This window comes from Cebidichthys violaceus, unplaced genomic scaffold, assembly GCF_023349555.1.
Source record: "Cebidichthys violaceus isolate CVI_PGR_0920_01 unplaced genomic scaffold, fCebVio1.0.p SCAF_21, whole genome shotgun sequence".
Taxonomy (NCBI): domain Eukaryota; kingdom Metazoa; phylum Chordata; class Actinopteri; order Perciformes; family Stichaeidae; genus Cebidichthys; species Cebidichthys violaceus.
Window position 1 is genome coordinate 2,097,037 of NW_027176384.1, and position 17,787 is coordinate 2,114,823.

Sequence of the window (17,787 nt, forward strand, 5' to 3'; positions counted from 1 at the left end):
ACCTGGGATGGTAGGACGCAGCTTGGACTTTTCATGACTGTTTTAAATTACTGTTTTAAATGCAGCAAGAACACTGGAAAGTCTGATCCTCTTTTCGTGCTCACATGTTCAATCCTTATGTGTAGGCTGCTCGCTGACAGTATGTTTGTGGTGAGGAGGAGGAGGCAGCAGCACTGCAGCCGTAGGACAACCAGGGCAAAGGTTGAGTGAGGACAAGACTACACTGATCCTTACTGGCCTCATTGGTCGTCTGACTGCAGACACAGAAAGTACTTGTGATTACTTCCCGGTAATCTATGACCTCATCTCAGGGGGTCAGGAGTCAGTCGACTCCTGTTTCTTCTTCTCTCGCTTTCTACACATTTCGCTCTTCCTGCCCCTCAAACTCCTCTTCTTCTTCTTTTGTCCATTTGATTACCAAATTTATTCGCACTGTACATGTAATGACAGGAGGGTTGTCAGAGGTTACCCCGAGACCCGCGTCATCTCTTGGAAACATGATTTATGATTTAGAGGGATAACTAGGACGTCAGCGAAGACTCCTGGATGCCGTTGACCTGCAGAAGACGAGAAAAAGCTCACAGGCGGACAAAGCAAACATGCAAAGGTCAGTGCTTCAAAAACGGTCATGTTTTTTTTGTTTCAGAATTGTCTTCTCAGGATGTGTGGAATACTGTATTTGCAGGAATAATGCTGCTCAAACTCAAAGAGTCCATTCCTCTATTCAGCCTGCTTGAACTCATTTTAGACACTGACCGTAAGAGGTCAAGCACAGAGAAACTAACCTTTAAACTTATTATACTTGTACTTATATATGTTATTTATGGTTAGGTTAGGGTTAAGTCATAGGGTTAGGTCATAGTAAGTAATGACAGATGATCCTTCTTATCTTGTGAAATAATCTGATACAAACATAAAAAAACTGCTTTTCAAACAGGCCTGTTAAAGCCATGCAGGGCTGGAACTACCCTCGAGAGCAATGAAGTCATTCCTGCAGTATCTTTTCTGGGAATTTTTGGGGGTTAAGCAACATTAAGCCGTGTCAAAAACTATTTGATTCCTGGAAGAGTTGCGAAATTATAAGTGAAAAATATTAAAACTTTATTTTCCTGGTCTGCAATTTCTTTTTTTAATTCCCTTGGAAATTTCCTGGAAATAAGTATTTAGTTTGGTAGGGAAAAGAAACTATAGGTCCAGAGTTTTGTTACACGGCTCCATTTAAATTAAACGAGAACAGCAGAAAATATATGAATAATCCTAATAATTGAGTGTTTTTTTAAAATGTGAAGTGACACTAACATTTCCATTGGCTATATATAAAACAGTATAACGCAAAAACCCCAATGCACCACAGTACAAGTCAGAAGGAAGTGTACGTTTATATTGTTATTTGGCTTCCGGGGTTTCTTGACAGTACAGTAATGCTAACTGACATTGTAATGAAGCCATTGTTTACCCACGTGTTTCATAATTGATCATTACGTGATAGTGGCAGCCATGGGGCGGTGGTGAGATGTGTTTCCGATGTGTCTCCGAAAGCATCAAGCGGCCCCTTTAAGAGAGTAGCTCAGCGTTCACTGACGAAATGTCCTCGGCCTGCGAAATCAACAAGAGACGAAGGCAAAGCTAGTATCTGCAAGCTTCGGGGTTAACGGTGCTGGTCAGAGCGGCTCTCTGCAGACAGGAGGGCGGGGGGGGGGGGGGGACGCAACTGGTATTTCTTTTATTTTTTTCCTCTCAGGGTTTTGCCTGTCTAACCGCTCGACACACGGCAGGAGACGACATTTAGTCGGTGAACAGAAACGAGTGGATGTCGCTGTGATGGATGGACCAAGTGAGCAGATTTGGCTCGTGAGACTGGCGCTAATTTAGACGTCCTGAGCAGCAGGTGTACTGAAGGATAAAGCAGACTCACGGCAATCTCAGTGTTCATGAAACTTTGCTACGATTTACGTGCTGGGTAAGAATACTCGTTTTCTCTCTCTCTTTTTATTTATATATATATATATATATATATATATATATATATATATATATATATATATATATATATATATATATATATATATATATATATATATATCGTTCTTCAAATGGCTATTATTAGAACACAAATGAAGGATAATATTTTATGTCTCCCCGTTTGTCAGGGTCAGCCAAAATGCGGATTATTTGGCTCTCGTGTTGTGAATGTTATGGATATGAGAAAATGTCCGACCGTGTGAGGCTTTATTTGAAAGAGTTAACTCAAGGCCTAAGCTAACTTCAAACTCCAGCGTTTTAATTCAGTCACTGGCTCAATTGTTGAAAATAAAATATAATGGACACGTTTGAATTCAACAGTGCAGTTTGGCCTCGCTAACGTGTGTGGGAGGAAATGTACGACAGCCTTCAAACGCCCCTAATAACCCCATCACTGAAAAATGATACAGCCTATAGCTGCTTTCTATTCATATTTCTGCATGCATTGTTGGTAGTCATTTGGACAGCGTTTCATTCCATCACAGATATTAAGCATTGTACATAATGCACCTGAAAGGGCACAGTTATTCGACAAGTGCTGGTGTGGTGTGTTCACTGACAGTAGGAAGCTCCTACACCTGAAGTACTGTCCTAAAGGCTGCTGTCAAACCCAACATCAGTTCACTGTTTATGTGTCAGTGGTTAGACGAGCATTGGATTCCTGGCCTGAATTGATCCCGCCTTGTTGGCTTCACACAGAGTTCACACTTTGTCCCCACTGTCCATCTAATTTGAGAGAGGGGTCAGATTGAAATGTTGTTAAAGGAAGTATTGATTGTTTATTTATATCCTTGTTTATATAACAGCAGTGTGAAGTAATAGCAGTTGAGTTGGAGGGCAGGGTTCGAGGGTAACGACAACATATTCTCGTTGCCAAGTCTGATCTGACTCTTTTCAAAAATACTCTTAATAGTGTAATAGCTAATATCAGTGCTCCTGACTTACACAAACTAACCATTCAAAGTTAGTTTGTTCAGCCAACGACGCTGCTCCATCCATTGATGTCCAGGGTTGACATCAAGTAAATATGAGGCTTGGTGGGAAAAGCCTTTGATGCAATAGTTGCCTGTAGGCCGATTTAGATACTTTGTTTCATTCCAGTCGGTTACTATTCAGCATGGCAGTAGCCTGGTGTTGCCTGTCTCTTCACTATAAATGTAGGAAAGTGAGCGAAACAAAAGTTGAATCTACTCCTTGAAACATTCTGGTTAATGCTGGCAAATGAAACCGGATGTATCTAAAGGTCATGTTAATCTCTCTCTGTGTCACAGTGTCTTATGAAACTAGAGGTTGACATTAGCTCTACAGGTGAGCCTCTCTGTCATACTGAGGCTCGCATATACAGAAACAAAAAAACCCATGTCGACAGGATGACCTTAGACAGTTCCATGTGGCGCGTTGGAGTTGCAGCACCTGTAAAAGGAAATGTGGTTCGCTGTGGCATTTCCAGCTAACAGGCCGTTATTGTCAAACCTTCTGTTATTTAAAAAAACAAAAAACCCCGACTGCCTAATGTCCCAGAATATATATATATATATATATATATATATATATATATATATATATATATATATATATATATATATATATATATATATATATATATAAAAAAAAGTGGCCCACTTGTGCAAGAGCCTGTACTGTACTCAACGGTATGTGGTGTGTTTGACTGTTTCCACTGCCCGCCCTTTCATGCACGGTTGACAGGCAACAGTTCTACAGGACCTAACTGTGAAAAGAGCCTATCACGTCTCATGTGACTATACCGTGCCAGCATCCTCTTATAGATAGCCAGGGGTGATAGTGAGGCCGTGCACCTGGGTAGTTATTGAAGTAAGGTGAGCGTACAGCTGAACCACATAAAGGTTTATTAGCCCACCATTCCGTGTGCATTATGAGCCAACGAATTGATCCTTGGGTGAAAGTAGTCGTGCCCTGACACTTAATACATAGCGCTCATAAAAAATACATTGTTACGGTTACCAACGAGGATGTATATCTGATAACGCTGCAGGCCATACTTTGCAATCTTGTCTTGTGATTAGCGTAGCGTGGTGAATACATTAGGGCTGCTCAGCTGGAATGAGAACTACTTTACATGATGCTATGAGCAAAAAACAAAATCCAAAATGAATCGACAAGTCTTTCTAAGCACAATGTTGAAAGTATCAGTTTCTATAATGTGATTATTGTCTTGTTTTTTCATGGTAGTAAACTGTTTCAGACTTTTTTTAGATCTCACCGTGGGCTCAGGGAACTTGCTGATATTAACCGCAGGATCAATTAATTAATGAAGAAAGTAATTGCTAGATGAATTGATAACAAAATGAATCCTTTGCAGTTCTACTGTGATCATACATTCTGTATTGTTCTTAATCCATTTAAAACAAGAGTCCCTTTACATCTTGAATATTATTAAACCGACAATAGACATTTTAAATGCATGCTTCTTTAATGCCAGTTTTGTAAAAACTAGAGATGACAGTCCCAAATCAAAATAAGGTCAATTTACAGAGATATGAAACGCAACATAAAAGTGGCAACTCATCACATTTCACTGTTCATCAAAGTAGTTGCTGATTGAACTTTTGATTGGATCAATTCATCATCTCAACTCCAGTAGAAGCTGCAGTTGCGGTGGATTCCTTTCTGTGCCAAAATTGAGAAATGTAGGGCAAAGGGCACCGCCTCCTACAGCCTGATGTCCACGACTGACTGTGATTGGCTATCGCAGTCAATAGTGACCAAGAGTAACCTCGAGCTACTACGGGTCATTAGCAGAAGATTACGCAGACAGACAGAAGTGTACACACACACACACACACACACACACATACACATACACATACACACACATACACACACAGTATTTAGGCTTGCACAGCAAACACACACCGGGCTTGTCAAGCTTCTCACCCTTAACTAATGTATGCAGTAATAAACAAACCCCATCCGTCTGCGTGTTGCTACATTGTCGTGTGTGTGTGTGTGTGTGTGTGTGTGTGTGTGTGTGTGTGTGTGTGTGTGTGTGTGTGTGTGTGTGTGTGTGTGTGTGTGTGTGTGTGTGTGTGTGTGTGTGTGTGTGTGTGTGTGTGTGTGTGTGTGTGCGCGCGCGCGCGCATTTCTTTTGCTTCTCCCCGAGCTGGTACGTGAGCAGCGACTTATGATTCCGAGTGGATGGAGGTGTCCTTGTGTTTGTACATTGCCGAGTGAATGCCTCATGAGGGCTGTTTTATTGTGTGTATTCCCACGGTAACGTTCACATAGCGATCAGACCTTGAGCTAAAGCCTCTTCCTCCTCCTCGTCCTCCTCCCTGTCCTCTCCCTTTCATCTTTTCATCCTCCTCTTTTTAAGACGATGTTGTGGTTTAAACTGCCTCTGGACTGGAGAGAGAGATCTCCATGAAAGAAAATAAATAAAGAAAAGGTAGCCTGAAGAACGCCGCAGTGAAAGGAGACATGGATTAGCATGGGAACAAGTAATGTGCTGTTGAATGAGAGCTCAGTTTATTTATTAGTATTATGAATATTACGGCTGTGTTCAATGCATATTAGCACTTACCTACAGACTGAATGGAGTGGGATTTGTTGATTGCATTTTTATATGGTGATTTTTGAATTCGTGAACTCATTGCTCTGGCTTTATTTAATTTTTTAAATAATAATTTTTGAGCTCACCGGCGGCTCGCTGAGCAACAGAGCAGGCCGCTCCGGGTGGGCGCTGTGGGAACAGATTTCGTCTTGTCAGGTGTCTGGATGAGTGCATGGAAGTGTTTATCAAGCCCCCACTCACCCTGTTTCCACTCAGCCTTCAGGGAGGAGAGGTCAACCCACCAATCACCTCTGCAATTTCCACTTATGTGCGCTCATGTGGGCGGGTTGTCTGCATGAGGAAATAAGATATTCAGTATTTGCGCCTCTTCCCCCCCCCCCCCCCCCCCCACGTCTACACAGATAATGATATAAAGACTAACTGATACTGGCATTGCTATTTTGTATTTGTTTATTTATTTGATAATCGAGGTTCTCCCACATGGCAAAACATGTTTAACTCATAAAATTATTATTTGTGTCTGCATTTGTCGATATTCTGCTTGTCGGTCATCAGTGAGATTTCTCAGATCTGCACTGAGCTCTTAGGACTTTCCCATTGTGAGGTTTGTGGCTTCATCGAATGCGTGCAGTCAAACAAGCCCTGCAGGCACAGAAACATTGCCAACTGTAGATGTAGTCACCTATAGGAAGTCAAGAGGCAAATAAGAGCATTGGAAGGAGTGAGGATTGACCTAATAAGGGATTTGGGATGTATCGGTTCGCCTCTCTGCGCACACACACAGACACAGACACAGACAGAGACACAGACAGAGAGAGAGAGTCCGACAGCTTATCAGTCAGATAACCATCTTTGTTGTGCGACAGCTACAAGAAGAGCCACTCTTTGATCCCTTTCCCAAATGACAAATCGCGGCCGTCAAAAATCAACACGTTCATCTTGAGATTCCATGGCTTCGCGCTCAGCTGGCGGGTAAAGGATGACGGATCGTTGTGACAGATTGTTGACGTGCCGCATTCGGTCATGTTGACTCCAGGAGGATCAATGGCCCCCATAGAGTATTACTGCATTGGAATTTCACCGTGGTTTCATTCAGTCTGCCTTTCTCGTTCAAAGACAGGACTTAATGGAGATGAGTGTCTAGGAAGTCAACACTTTGGGTGTAGTCAGAGTTTAATAGGCCAATAGGTCAGCTGTTACTGGCAATGCACATCGCCAGTAACAGTTGACGCCCCCCCCCCCCCCAGTTCCATCCGCCATCGTTACACCTCAGCCCTCGATACCAAAAAAACACATGCATTAAGCCTTTCACAGCCGCTGTCACTGCTCCCACTACGGAAATGAAATCAATAAATTAGGTCAGCAGATCCGCTGCTGTCAACTGTTTACCAGAGGAGTGATAGGATGTGGTTGTCATGGGTCTAACGGCGTTACTGGTTCCCTTTTCCTGTGTAGGCCAAAGGGCAGAGGAAAAAAAACCAAAACACAATCACTGACAAGGTTAGCGCTTCATAGCATTAAAGGTTAGAGGTTGGCATGTTACATCATATGTTACCTTGGGTAACATTTGCTGCAGGCGAACGGGGGATTTAAAATTGATTGTAGATGTTCAGATTGGCATGAATAGGGAGTTGACAGTGGCCGAATTGCAAGCTTTGAGATGCAGTTAATACCAAACACCAAAAAGAAGTGGCATCTACTTTGATAAAATGATTGGTTTGTTTTGTTGAAGTCGTCGCCTAAAAACAAAAAAAAAAAATGTATTGGTGGAAATGTTGCAGACATTCATGTTCCCCTGAGGATGAATTGTTTTTGTGTCCCCGCAGGGTTGCCGTCCGCCATGTTAAGGTAAAGCCCAGGTGCGCGGTGTTGACCATGCTAAAGCGCCTGGACAAGATCCGCTTCCGAGGCCCCAGGACGAGAGACGACTTCCCGGATCTGAACGAGTCGCCGCCCGCCTCCGACAACGAATGTAGCGACGACATGCAGCTGAAGCCCAGAGCCGCCCCGCGAGACCCGGAGGAGAGCCTGCGAGACCCTGTGAGTGCTCGCCGTGCATCAACGTGTGTGTTTACGCTGGACTTTTGACTCATCACGGGCCACATGTGCAGTTGATCACGTGTCTTGGGGGAAGCAGAAAGGGATTTCTTCTTCTTTCTTTTGCTTGTTCAACATTTTTTTCGTTCATTTCACACAGCTGCTGTTTCTGATGTGGTTTTAGAATCCTTCGTCATCTTAAAACATGTTTAGGGCTAAATAAAAAACAAGAGCATGTTGTTGATTTTAATCCCACTTGTATTGAGTTCCTCTGAAGAGAAAGGGAGAATGATGGAGTGAGGGGTTGTCATGATAAAGTCCAGTGGGAAACGTGGACTAGAGATGGCAATCAAACGGCAGACAAGCAGAACTGGTGAACGCAGCGGTGAGATGAACAGATATGGGATCGCAGCAAGGGAATGAAAAAATGGAAGGAGATAAAAGATTAAAGCGGGGGAAGTGATAAAAGAGGCTGAAGGACAGGATTTGAGCCGTCAGAAGATTAGACTCTAAGATGTCTGGTGGGGAGGAGATGGACCGGATGAAGAGGAAATGGTGAGAAAGGACAAACTCACCAGCCTCGACACAAAAATAAACAAAAACAGATGATGTTTTCTGATATTTCTTCCGTTCATATTTCATGAAGTCTGCAGCTCTCTCATAGTTGTAAGTCACTAAAACGGCAGTTCTGTTGTCATTATCATTCCCCATTGAAAGCATCGGATTAGTCACTTGATTGTATCATTTCCTGAATGAAGGCCCCAGGGACATCAGTCTTTTTTTTCCCACTTTCTCTCTTTGTTCCTCCTCTAATAGAATGTGATATGTCTGTTCCGTGGGATTCTTTTCACTATTTCTGAGGGTTTTCCTGCAACCCACTGAAAGCTGCACAAGGCTTGATGCTAAATGATACTTGGAGACAAAAGCCGTCATTAGACCATGACATCGGTCCTGGAGGTGTGTGTGTGTGTGTGTGTGTGTGTGTGTGTGTGTGTGTGTGTGTGTGTGTGTGTGTGTGTGTGTGTGTGTGTGTGTGTGTGTGTGTGTGTGTGTGTGTGTGTGTGTGTGTGTGTGTGTGTGTGTGTGTGTGAGTGAGAGAGTGTGTGAGTGAGTGTCATTTATCAAGTGGGTTTTTGGGCCCTTTTAGCATACTCTGTGTATTTGCATGTATGCACCTGTGCCTTAATGTGTGCACAAGTGTGTCTGTAAGCTGGTGTTCGCATGTCTGTACTGTGTACGTGAGCACCAGCCCACTGGGACGGCATCGCCCACATCATGGCACTGATGAGTCACACGTCGTAGCCCCAAAATAGACCGAGCTAGCTCCCATCCCTGCTGGGACACACACATGCATGAGGCATGCTGTTGCATTCAATAATCTAAAAGCTGCCGCTGCTGCTCGTTGGCACTCTCATCTTCCCTGCAGAGCTTTATAGGTCCCTGCTGGCACGTTTGAGCCCACGTAGGCGCACTCTCCAGGACCAGACCACGCGATGACCGTCCTCGAAACCGCCGTCTTCCTTTTAACATGTGACGTAATGAAGGGGAGTGTGCCCTTGGGTTGCATGCACTGAGACTTTATGACAAAGTAGCCGGTGTCGTCCATACTAAATAGGCAGACTGTCACTGGGCAGATGGTGTTCAGTCACCGCACAGACAACCTCGCTGGCCTCTCCTTACTTCTCCTGCTGGATCAGGTGGCTTCCTCACTGCATTTGTCGTGCTTTGTGTCATCTTTTATTACATTTATAGTACATTTTGAAATCAGGCAGGTAAGATGATGTAGGTCAAGATAAAGGAATAATCCCTCCATATCAAGGACTATAATTTTACCGGGTACTGAACTCTGTATTGCCGATGTAATTCCTTAAAAGTACAGATTCCTGTTAAATCAATGTGAAAGGATGGATTTGGAAAGGGAGGAGTGAGTTTTTTTGTGTGGTGTGTAAAATGTTCGAAATACAAGTAAATAAAGTTTACTTACTTTTTTACAACTAAAATTACATTTTTGTTATCACAGAGCGATTGAATTACCAAAAAGCTACCATTGGGTACTGTTCGGTTCAAATTTGAGAGATAGCCAACCCTACATTTAACCCTAAACAAATATCATGATAGATATCATGAGATGCATTTAGGGTCTCTCAAAGTCTCAAATAGTCTATATGTATTTCAAATTATGATTTAGAAACTACCAACAATCGGTGGTGAACAGCTCTTCAATCTGCCGCTCCATGCAGGAGTCGGTACTCTCAGTAGAGGGTCACGAATGCTTGAGCCTGTAATCACATCTTCAGGATTTAAAATCTAGTCTCTTATCTCTCGGAGTTTCATAGCGAAGGCCAAAGATCAACTCTATAATGCCAGAAAAATCCCAGAAAGAATCCGCCGTTCTGAATAGTAATCTCACCCGCAAGTTGTTTTCTCTGGTTTTGGCTTCCATCCACCACAGAATACATGAGGTGAGGGTTTTTTCTTGCCAACAGGCTGTATGAGGAGCTGTGGATTACTCCCTCGTAGCTGATGTTGCTGCTGCAAAGAGACTGCTGCCTCCATCGCTGTGCTAGCCCTGTATTTGTTGTTCTGTTAAGCCGTTTCATTTTTATTTAAAGTGACAATATTTGAGTGCGCGAATGTTGCAGAATTGCACTCCTGGTCCACTGTCGGCAACAAACCTTCAGACAGTTTGTGTATGTTCACTTATTACAAAAGTCAGAAACGCAGCAGGGCTGACGGGAAATCCGTTTGGGGAGCAGTAAAAGTGAAAGTAGATCAGGCACTTCAGATACAATGTCTTCCAAGTAGAGTGTAACCACAGTATCCTTTACCTTGTCAGCATTTTCTGCCATCAGCAGAGGATTATATATGTACACGTACTGGTACACCTATGTGGTCTGTCACTGTTCATTGTGTAGCCCAGATATCCTTGTTGATTGTTTATTATTATTATTATTTAATTATTTAAAAACCACCACCAACAATCTGCCAAACATGGAGGAGTCTCCTGTGATATGTGTGTGTTTATGAGCAGAACAAGGCCCTGAAATCCCACCTTCTGTGTTTTTCCTTCCTACTGTGAGACATGCTGAGCCTCATGAGAAAGTCGCAGGCTTAAAAAGCACACGCCTTTTCAAAACATAGGAGTTTGGTTTTTTTAAAGTATGTGAGATCCCTGGAGCTGTTCTCTTGGATGAACCAGACATTTTTTTTCTGTCAGTCCTGTACTAAGGCAAGTCCAAGGACAGACTGTCTCACTTCACTCTCTCCACACAGAGAGGCCGGGTTCATGGAGTTCATCGGAAAGAAGCAGAAACGAGAAGACAATAAAAGCCGTAGAATAGAACTACAGCAGGAAACTGCTGACCTAAGGAAGGCAGGTGCAGATCTGGGTCCGCAGTGGTCTAAGTGTGGAAACTGCACCTTGTCTAGTTAAGCCACAACTCTAATTGGGGGTAATGCTGCGTGATGCTTTGAAGTCTGGACCTGACACAGCACATCTCAAACTTATCCGGTCGGAGACAGGTGAAGTGTAAGTCATGGAGACACTAAGAAATCTGAGAGATTCCTGACTGATGGAATTCCACCACGAGGTTCAGGTTAAAGATAGTCTGGACTTAAGAGCCTATCAGTGTAGGGTTTGGCAGTATTGAACTCCGCTACTGACTGATTGCTTTAAGTAAAACAACGATTAAGAAAACTTTTGTCCAAGAACAACCTGAAGAGATAAATGCACATAGATAAAGTTCTAATCTATAGACCCGAGATGCATATGTTGCAACACCCATCTGTGACGTGCAGTATGCAATATTTTACATGCATCTGTATACAATGCGGTAGAGAAGACGAGATAGAGACTGGATTTAGCGCAGCATTCATAACAGACATTGCATAATTGAATATTGTGGCCATGTGAGGACCATTATCCTGGCCAACCAATTTTCTGTTGACGATAATCTTGTCATATCATTGCCTGTGTCAATGAGTATCTGGATGTCTCCGGAAGTGTCCGTAAAGTTTTTCAATGAATTCATAAATGTAAAAAGCAAGGATGAGTACAAACTGATTATTGGTGAAACATTTCAGACTATTTTTCCGTACTTTTTCATACACATTGCTGAAAGTGTTAATGTAGAATTTTGTCAAATGAATAGCGCTATGAATATCACAACATTCAGTAACAAAATATTTAAAACACAGAGTTTTACTGCAGGACACGGTGAGATTCCTGTGCTCACATCAGCCGCAGACATAAAAGGGGGAGATGGAGATAATAATTAATCAGCCCATAATCGTCCAGGGTGACGTCAGGGCTTGACCTACTTTTAATAACCAGGAGGTACTGACTGAGAGGTGACGACCGCTTTAAACGACATGAAGGTGTGCTCGCGTTTTGTACCAACCAGATTTGCATTTTGAAAGAAAAAAAACAACAACAAAGCTGACAAAATTCAAACCAAAGAGCATTGCAGCTGAGCGCTCGCAGCGCTCTCCCACCATCCGCTCCTTTCATCTCCTCCATGTCCCCCCCCCCCCCCCCCGACGTCTGCTTTCTCTCCTTTCTATCCTCATGTCTCCTTTTTAATTCTCACACCTTCCTTCTCTTTTTCTGTTTCTCTCCTTTGGTCAACCACCTTTTTTCTTCTCCATGACACACTTCCAGGAGAGGCTTTCATTTGTCTTCTTTGAGGTGCTTCTTCATTCCGGGACACGCTCTCCATCTCTGTCTCGATGTCTCCCCACCAGCTTATCTTGTTAGGCTTTGGCTCTCTTCCAAAGCACATTTTTTCAGGTCAATGTCAGTTTTATGCTATCTCGCTCTCCCTCCATTTCTCTCTCTCGCTCTCTCTCTCACTCTCGCTCTGTCTTTGCAGAGAGCCCATCGGCTAAAGACATTGCGGTGTGTCTACGCAGGCACACACAAACCATGCTGGTTGCTGTCGGGGAGAAGCTGCTGCAGCGTGCGCGTGTGTGTGTGCGTGTGTGTGTGTGTGTGTGTGTGTGTGTGTGTGTGTGTGTGTGTGTGTGTGTGTGTGTGTGTGTGTGTGTGTGTGTGTGTGTGTGTGTGTGTGTGTGTGTGTGTGTGGCAGGAGTCTTTTAAAGGACCCTTGCTGTAGTCGAGCAGCGATTCTCCACCTGCAGTGCTCGTCATCCGCAAGCTCAGCCGTCTCTCGCTCCTTTCCTTTCATCTCCCTCTAACAACCACTCTCCCCCTTTTTTTTTCCCCTCCTCATTCATCTCCTCTCTCACACTGTCGTCACCTCTCAATCGTTTGTCATTGACTCTGTCCTCCTACACACATGTTGGTCGGCTAGTTGTGTGTGTTCAGGGTTGAAGCCCTTAGTCATAAGGGTGCGTGAGTCATCATTGTTGCCGTAGTCGGAAGAGGGGGAATCTCCTCTTATTCGCCGCCCTCATCCTATCCCGCTCCAGTTGGACTTAAACCGGGAGAGGAAACGTTAGCGTGAGTCATGCTAGTCTGTGTGCATGTGTGTTAGATCATGTGGGATATCCCTGCTGCTATGTATTTTGTTGTCAAGTCATTCTAAAAGCTAACCTATTCTTCTTTGTTTTTTTTCTGTGTGCGTGTGCGTGTGTGCGTGTGTGCGTGCGTGTGTGCGTGTGTGTGCGCGTACACAGGCAGGTTCGGGGTCTCCCACCATGGCAGTGGCCATCCAGGACTTCCAGAGGTCGGAGTCAGACCGACTCAATGAAGTCAAAGGTCACCTGGAAATTGCCTTATTGGAGAAACATTTCCTACGTGAGTACACGCACATCACAATACAACGCCAGGCCGGGACCAGACCACAGTTTCAGACACTTTCTGGTCTTTTTACAGAGCTATTCACTTGAACTTGCACAAATCAGAAAATATTACAAGATAAGAATTGAAAGAAGTGAAAAGTTCTCTCTGTGTTGTTCAGTGTTCAAAGACATAACAAGGACAACAAGAAGAATAGACGGGACTATTGTTTACACAAGTATGTGGGGGGAAAACAATCAGTGTCTATGTAATTAAATAGTTCCTACATCACCCAGAATCCCCTCTTGTCAGTTACTAGAGATAAGTCCTGTATTTGTGACGTTCAGCTCATGGTTCTAGAGTAAATGTGGGCGGTGAGGTCGTCTGCAGCATCAAGAGCAGAGAAACAGCAGATCTAGGTAATGTGTGAGCTCACCGTCATGCAGCGGCAACTTTGTGTTGTGGAGATACCGCCTCTGTCTACCGTTTGATTGTTCACCGAATGGTGACTTTAGCAGGAAGCATTCTCTATTCGACAAGAGGCTCTGGTTTAGCTGAGCCGCGGTTAAAATCTCTCCTCAACACTGTCGGCAATGCAGGCACTTACTGCCGTCTCATCAATTTACTGTAACAATGAATTCTTGGTTGACTCTTTGAGAGGGATGCACTCACAGCTCTTAATGACATCTATCTCGGTTCCTACGGAGGTTAAATGCATTTATCATAGATCGCATTGGGAAAAAAAATTGTCTGGCAAACAGGTGTGATGTAATGTATCTCTTCCAGTAGATCTTGTGTGCGTTGGCTTTAAAACTGTTAGCATCTTGTGCGTTGCTCTCACTTGCTGTGTGCAACTTCCCTCTTGAAGACTGGCAGTCCAACATAACCCGATGTGTTCTGCTTATTACGAGGAGCAGTAATGGGTTGCCCAACTCAACTTGAAAGCAAAAGTAATTCCCAATTGCATCTGAAAGCAGTATTTGGTTCCACTGCTTCCTGTAATGTTTGTTATTAATTTCAATGAGCTGAGCAGCCTGCTCGCTGTAATAGCAAACTTGTCTCTAGTTTCACAGAAGCAAGTCAACTTCAAATGATGATGGGAATCAAAGCAGCTCACAAAGTAATAATTAAACTCTTTAATGTGATATTTAGAATGGACAGTTACGTCAAGTTTTTCTAACTGGTGGCATAATGGAGGCAGCTGCTGAGCTAATGTTAATCAATTTGCCATGCTACACCAGAGAGGCTCTGTGAGGTGAAGCATCCATGAACTGGACAGTGTATCCTAAATGTAAATGCTTCTATTCATTCATTTGATGTTCATACGTGTTGTTATCAAGCTGCAGGCCACATCATAAAACACTAAAAACAAAAACGTCACTATTTGTATCGACCCTCACTGCACGATGTTAATTTAGTTAATCCTGGTTCCATTTAGAGTCAAATTGAGTCTTCATATTTGTCTTACTGCTTTATCCCTTTTTATCGTTTTTTTTTTTTAATTCATGAAAGTTAATTGTAACATTTTTAGTCACATAAAAATGTCTTTTTTCACTTGTAATTAGCTCCACCCTCTTGTGTAACTTCTGGTTGAAAAAAAAAAAGCCAAGATGGAGATGGCCAAAATGCTGAACTCGAGGCTTCAAAACCGTAATCCACAACCAACAACAACCCTCATAGCTTATTGTACATGTTTGTTGTAGATGATTGACCTAAACTGATCTCCTGCTGTTCCAGTGTAGTTTTAGGGTAAGGTAAAAATAGTAATTCTTTGCAGTTATGGATATACTGTAGTTCCAAACAACTAAGCCTGGGAGAATGGGTGATCGCAGGGAGAAAGAGGGGGAGGCAGCCTGCTGTGAGACAAACAGCACGATGCTGAGTCCACCCACTCAACTCACACACATGTACAAGCTTGTCTAACCCGGTATCCGATGAGGGGTACGGGTTGTCCTGTACCGTGCAGCACGTTGACAATACTGTGCTGTGCAATGGGCTGTGAAGTCCCCCCCCCCCTTCACTGCCTTTCGACTATGTGTGTCTATTAGAGTGAGAGTGAGAGACAGGGAGTGTGTGTGTGTGTGTGTGTGTGTGTGTGTGTGTGTGTGTGTGTGTGTGTGTGTGTGTGTGTGTGTGTGTGTGTGTGTGTGTGTGTGTGTGTGTGTGAGAAAGAGAATACCTCGGGCTATGTCCTCTCTCATAATGCCTGTGCCTCAGCTAAAAGGGCTTGATTCATTGTCACACAGTCAGGATGCTAGCTAAATTAGCTCATCTTTCAAGGACCTTCCTACCTTCCTGTTTCCTTTCCTCCCTCTTTTTCTTTCTTCCCCCCCTTCCTTTCTTAAAATAAGCTCTCTTTGCCATTTTCCCTCCAACTGGCTGAGCTGCTCTTTCACATTCTGCCCGTCATCCCCTGGCCGTCTTTTTACGGCGCTTTTGATTTCCCTTTATGCTCTCTCTGTGTCAGACACGGCAGCGCGACATTCTGAGATTCTTCTGAGCCCCGACAAACCCACGAGTGTGCCCGTAAAAAACAGCTGTGACACTGTCATGAGCTCAAAGAGTTGAACACAGAACTGTAATCATAGCTCCACCTAAGATGGCAGCCACTTGGCATTTTGTAAGAGGACTCCGAAGGGGAGGAACCTGCATGCATGTTGCCTTGTGGTGTTGATTGGAAAGGGCAATAGTACCCCTGGGAGATGTTTACCTCAAGTGTTTTGTGTTTTTATTCTCTCCGTTCTGCTGCTTCTCAGATGTTTACCTCAAGTGTTTTGTGTTTTTATTCTCTCCGTTCTGCTGCTTCTCCCTTATCCTAAAAATAGATTCTTAGATGCATCGTGATTCTCTCTTGAACGATTATGACTCGATGCAGAAAACTCAATTATCAGAAATTTCAAACTCAATTCTCAATGTTATGATGAACAATACTGTGACACCGGGCTGTCTGTTCCTTACCGCTAACCCTAACCCAACAGACGTAATACACATGCGTCTTGTTGGCAAAATACTAGCAGAGTTTTGACCCCTGCTCTTAACCTCTCGTCCTTTCTCTGGACAGTGTAACTGAAGCGCGACCGTCCATCAGCACCTAATGGAGTCCTGAGCTCTCTGCCCTGTACTTTAGTTATTGTGGATTCCATTTCTACTATTTTCCTTTGCACTCTACTCTGCTGTCCTGTGCTTTATGTAGTCATCGCACTCTAAACATTGTACTGTTGAGTGTGTGTTTGTGTGGTTCCTCACACAGTATATATAGGCTGCTATAGAAGGACCTTCATAAGTGTGCATTCATCATATTCTCAGTTACGTGGTGAGAACCAATGATTACCGACTCGTATGCTTATACGTACGCAGTTTGTCCTGAGTTAAAGCTAATGAGATTGGCGGGGGTGAAACAAAAGAGTCCTTGTAGCGACACATTATGGGCTTATGTGTTGTGTAATGGCTTTTCTGGGGCATAATATAGGAACAACATAACATACTGTCAGAAGACTAGCTATTGGTTGCACATTGAAAGGATTTAGATTTTAGAAATACAATGACTTAAAGTCATAATCCGTAAGATTTGTGCCCTGGTTGATTTGGCATCACTGATTATAATACTTACTGCAGTTTGATACTCCAGCTCCCAGAACCTCTGAGACAAATGCATTGAACCTCGTGTAAAGCATTTAATGTGTATGAAGTGCTGGGTTCACATTGGAAGTAACTAAAGTAAGCTGTAAATCGTAAGGCTGATATGAATGACGGTAGCATACAGTAATGCTGGATTACATACATGCATCATTTCCTTTTAAAAGTGTTGGTAGGCAAGTTAAAATACAGCGTGAGTGGCGGACCCCTCCACTAACAATGAAATCTACTATATAGAGGTATTGACTGAATGTAAATACGTTGAATGGCTGTTGCAGAAAAGACGCCGTGAAAACCTCAAAATCTTTGGTATATACCATATATTATTTATATATATATATATATATATATATTTACATACTGCAGGAAGGCGTGGCTCACAATGCCAGAACAGGAAGTGGCTTGACCGTTAAACAAGGCAGAGGATGTAAAGACATCGCCTTGGGATTCTATAGACTAAACGATTAATATTAAAATTTGCTTTGTCAATATTGAAAACTATTATTTGTTGACCTCAATCATTCATAGTTCATATAAAGACAATTTCATAATTGAATGTCACTGTTGTCAACAGCCAGCACATCTTGCTTGCTAATTTGAAATTGCTCTCGATGAGACCATTAGCTCAACGCCCAAAATATGAATTTGTTCCACAAATCTTCTCACCTCCCCAGGACTAATTTTATCTTTCAGTTCAGTTTAAAGTTCACGTTGTTTTGTTGGTTTTTCCATCAAGAAGATAAGAACATTTCCCAAAGGAAAAAAGGACTATAATGGCATGATAGGAAACCGTAACTAA

The 17,787-nt window shown here is 43.1% G+C and overlaps 1 protein-coding gene across 3 annotated transcripts in view; it reads left to right on the top strand.

The window, feature by feature from the left end:
* Positions 1-1,702: 1,702 nt before the first annotated feature.
* The window catches only part of gramd4a (GRAM domain containing 4a), a 39,620-nt gene continuing 23,535 nt past the window's right edge, over positions 1,703-17,787 (top strand). For 2 of the 3 annotated variants that reach the window (XM_068716883.1, XM_068716884.1), the window contains exons 1-3: positions 1,703-1,960; positions 7,402-7,615; positions 13,250-13,370. In XM_068716883.1, the coding sequence (XP_068572984.1) occupies positions 1,932-1,960; positions 7,402-7,615; positions 13,250-13,370 (364 nt within the window). In that variant the 5' untranslated portion in view covers positions 1,703-1,931. Of the gene's footprint in view, positions 1,961-7,401; positions 7,616-12,997; positions 13,074-13,249; positions 13,371-17,787 lie in introns of those variants that run through there. The other variant, XM_068716885.1, reaches the window with a different exon arrangement.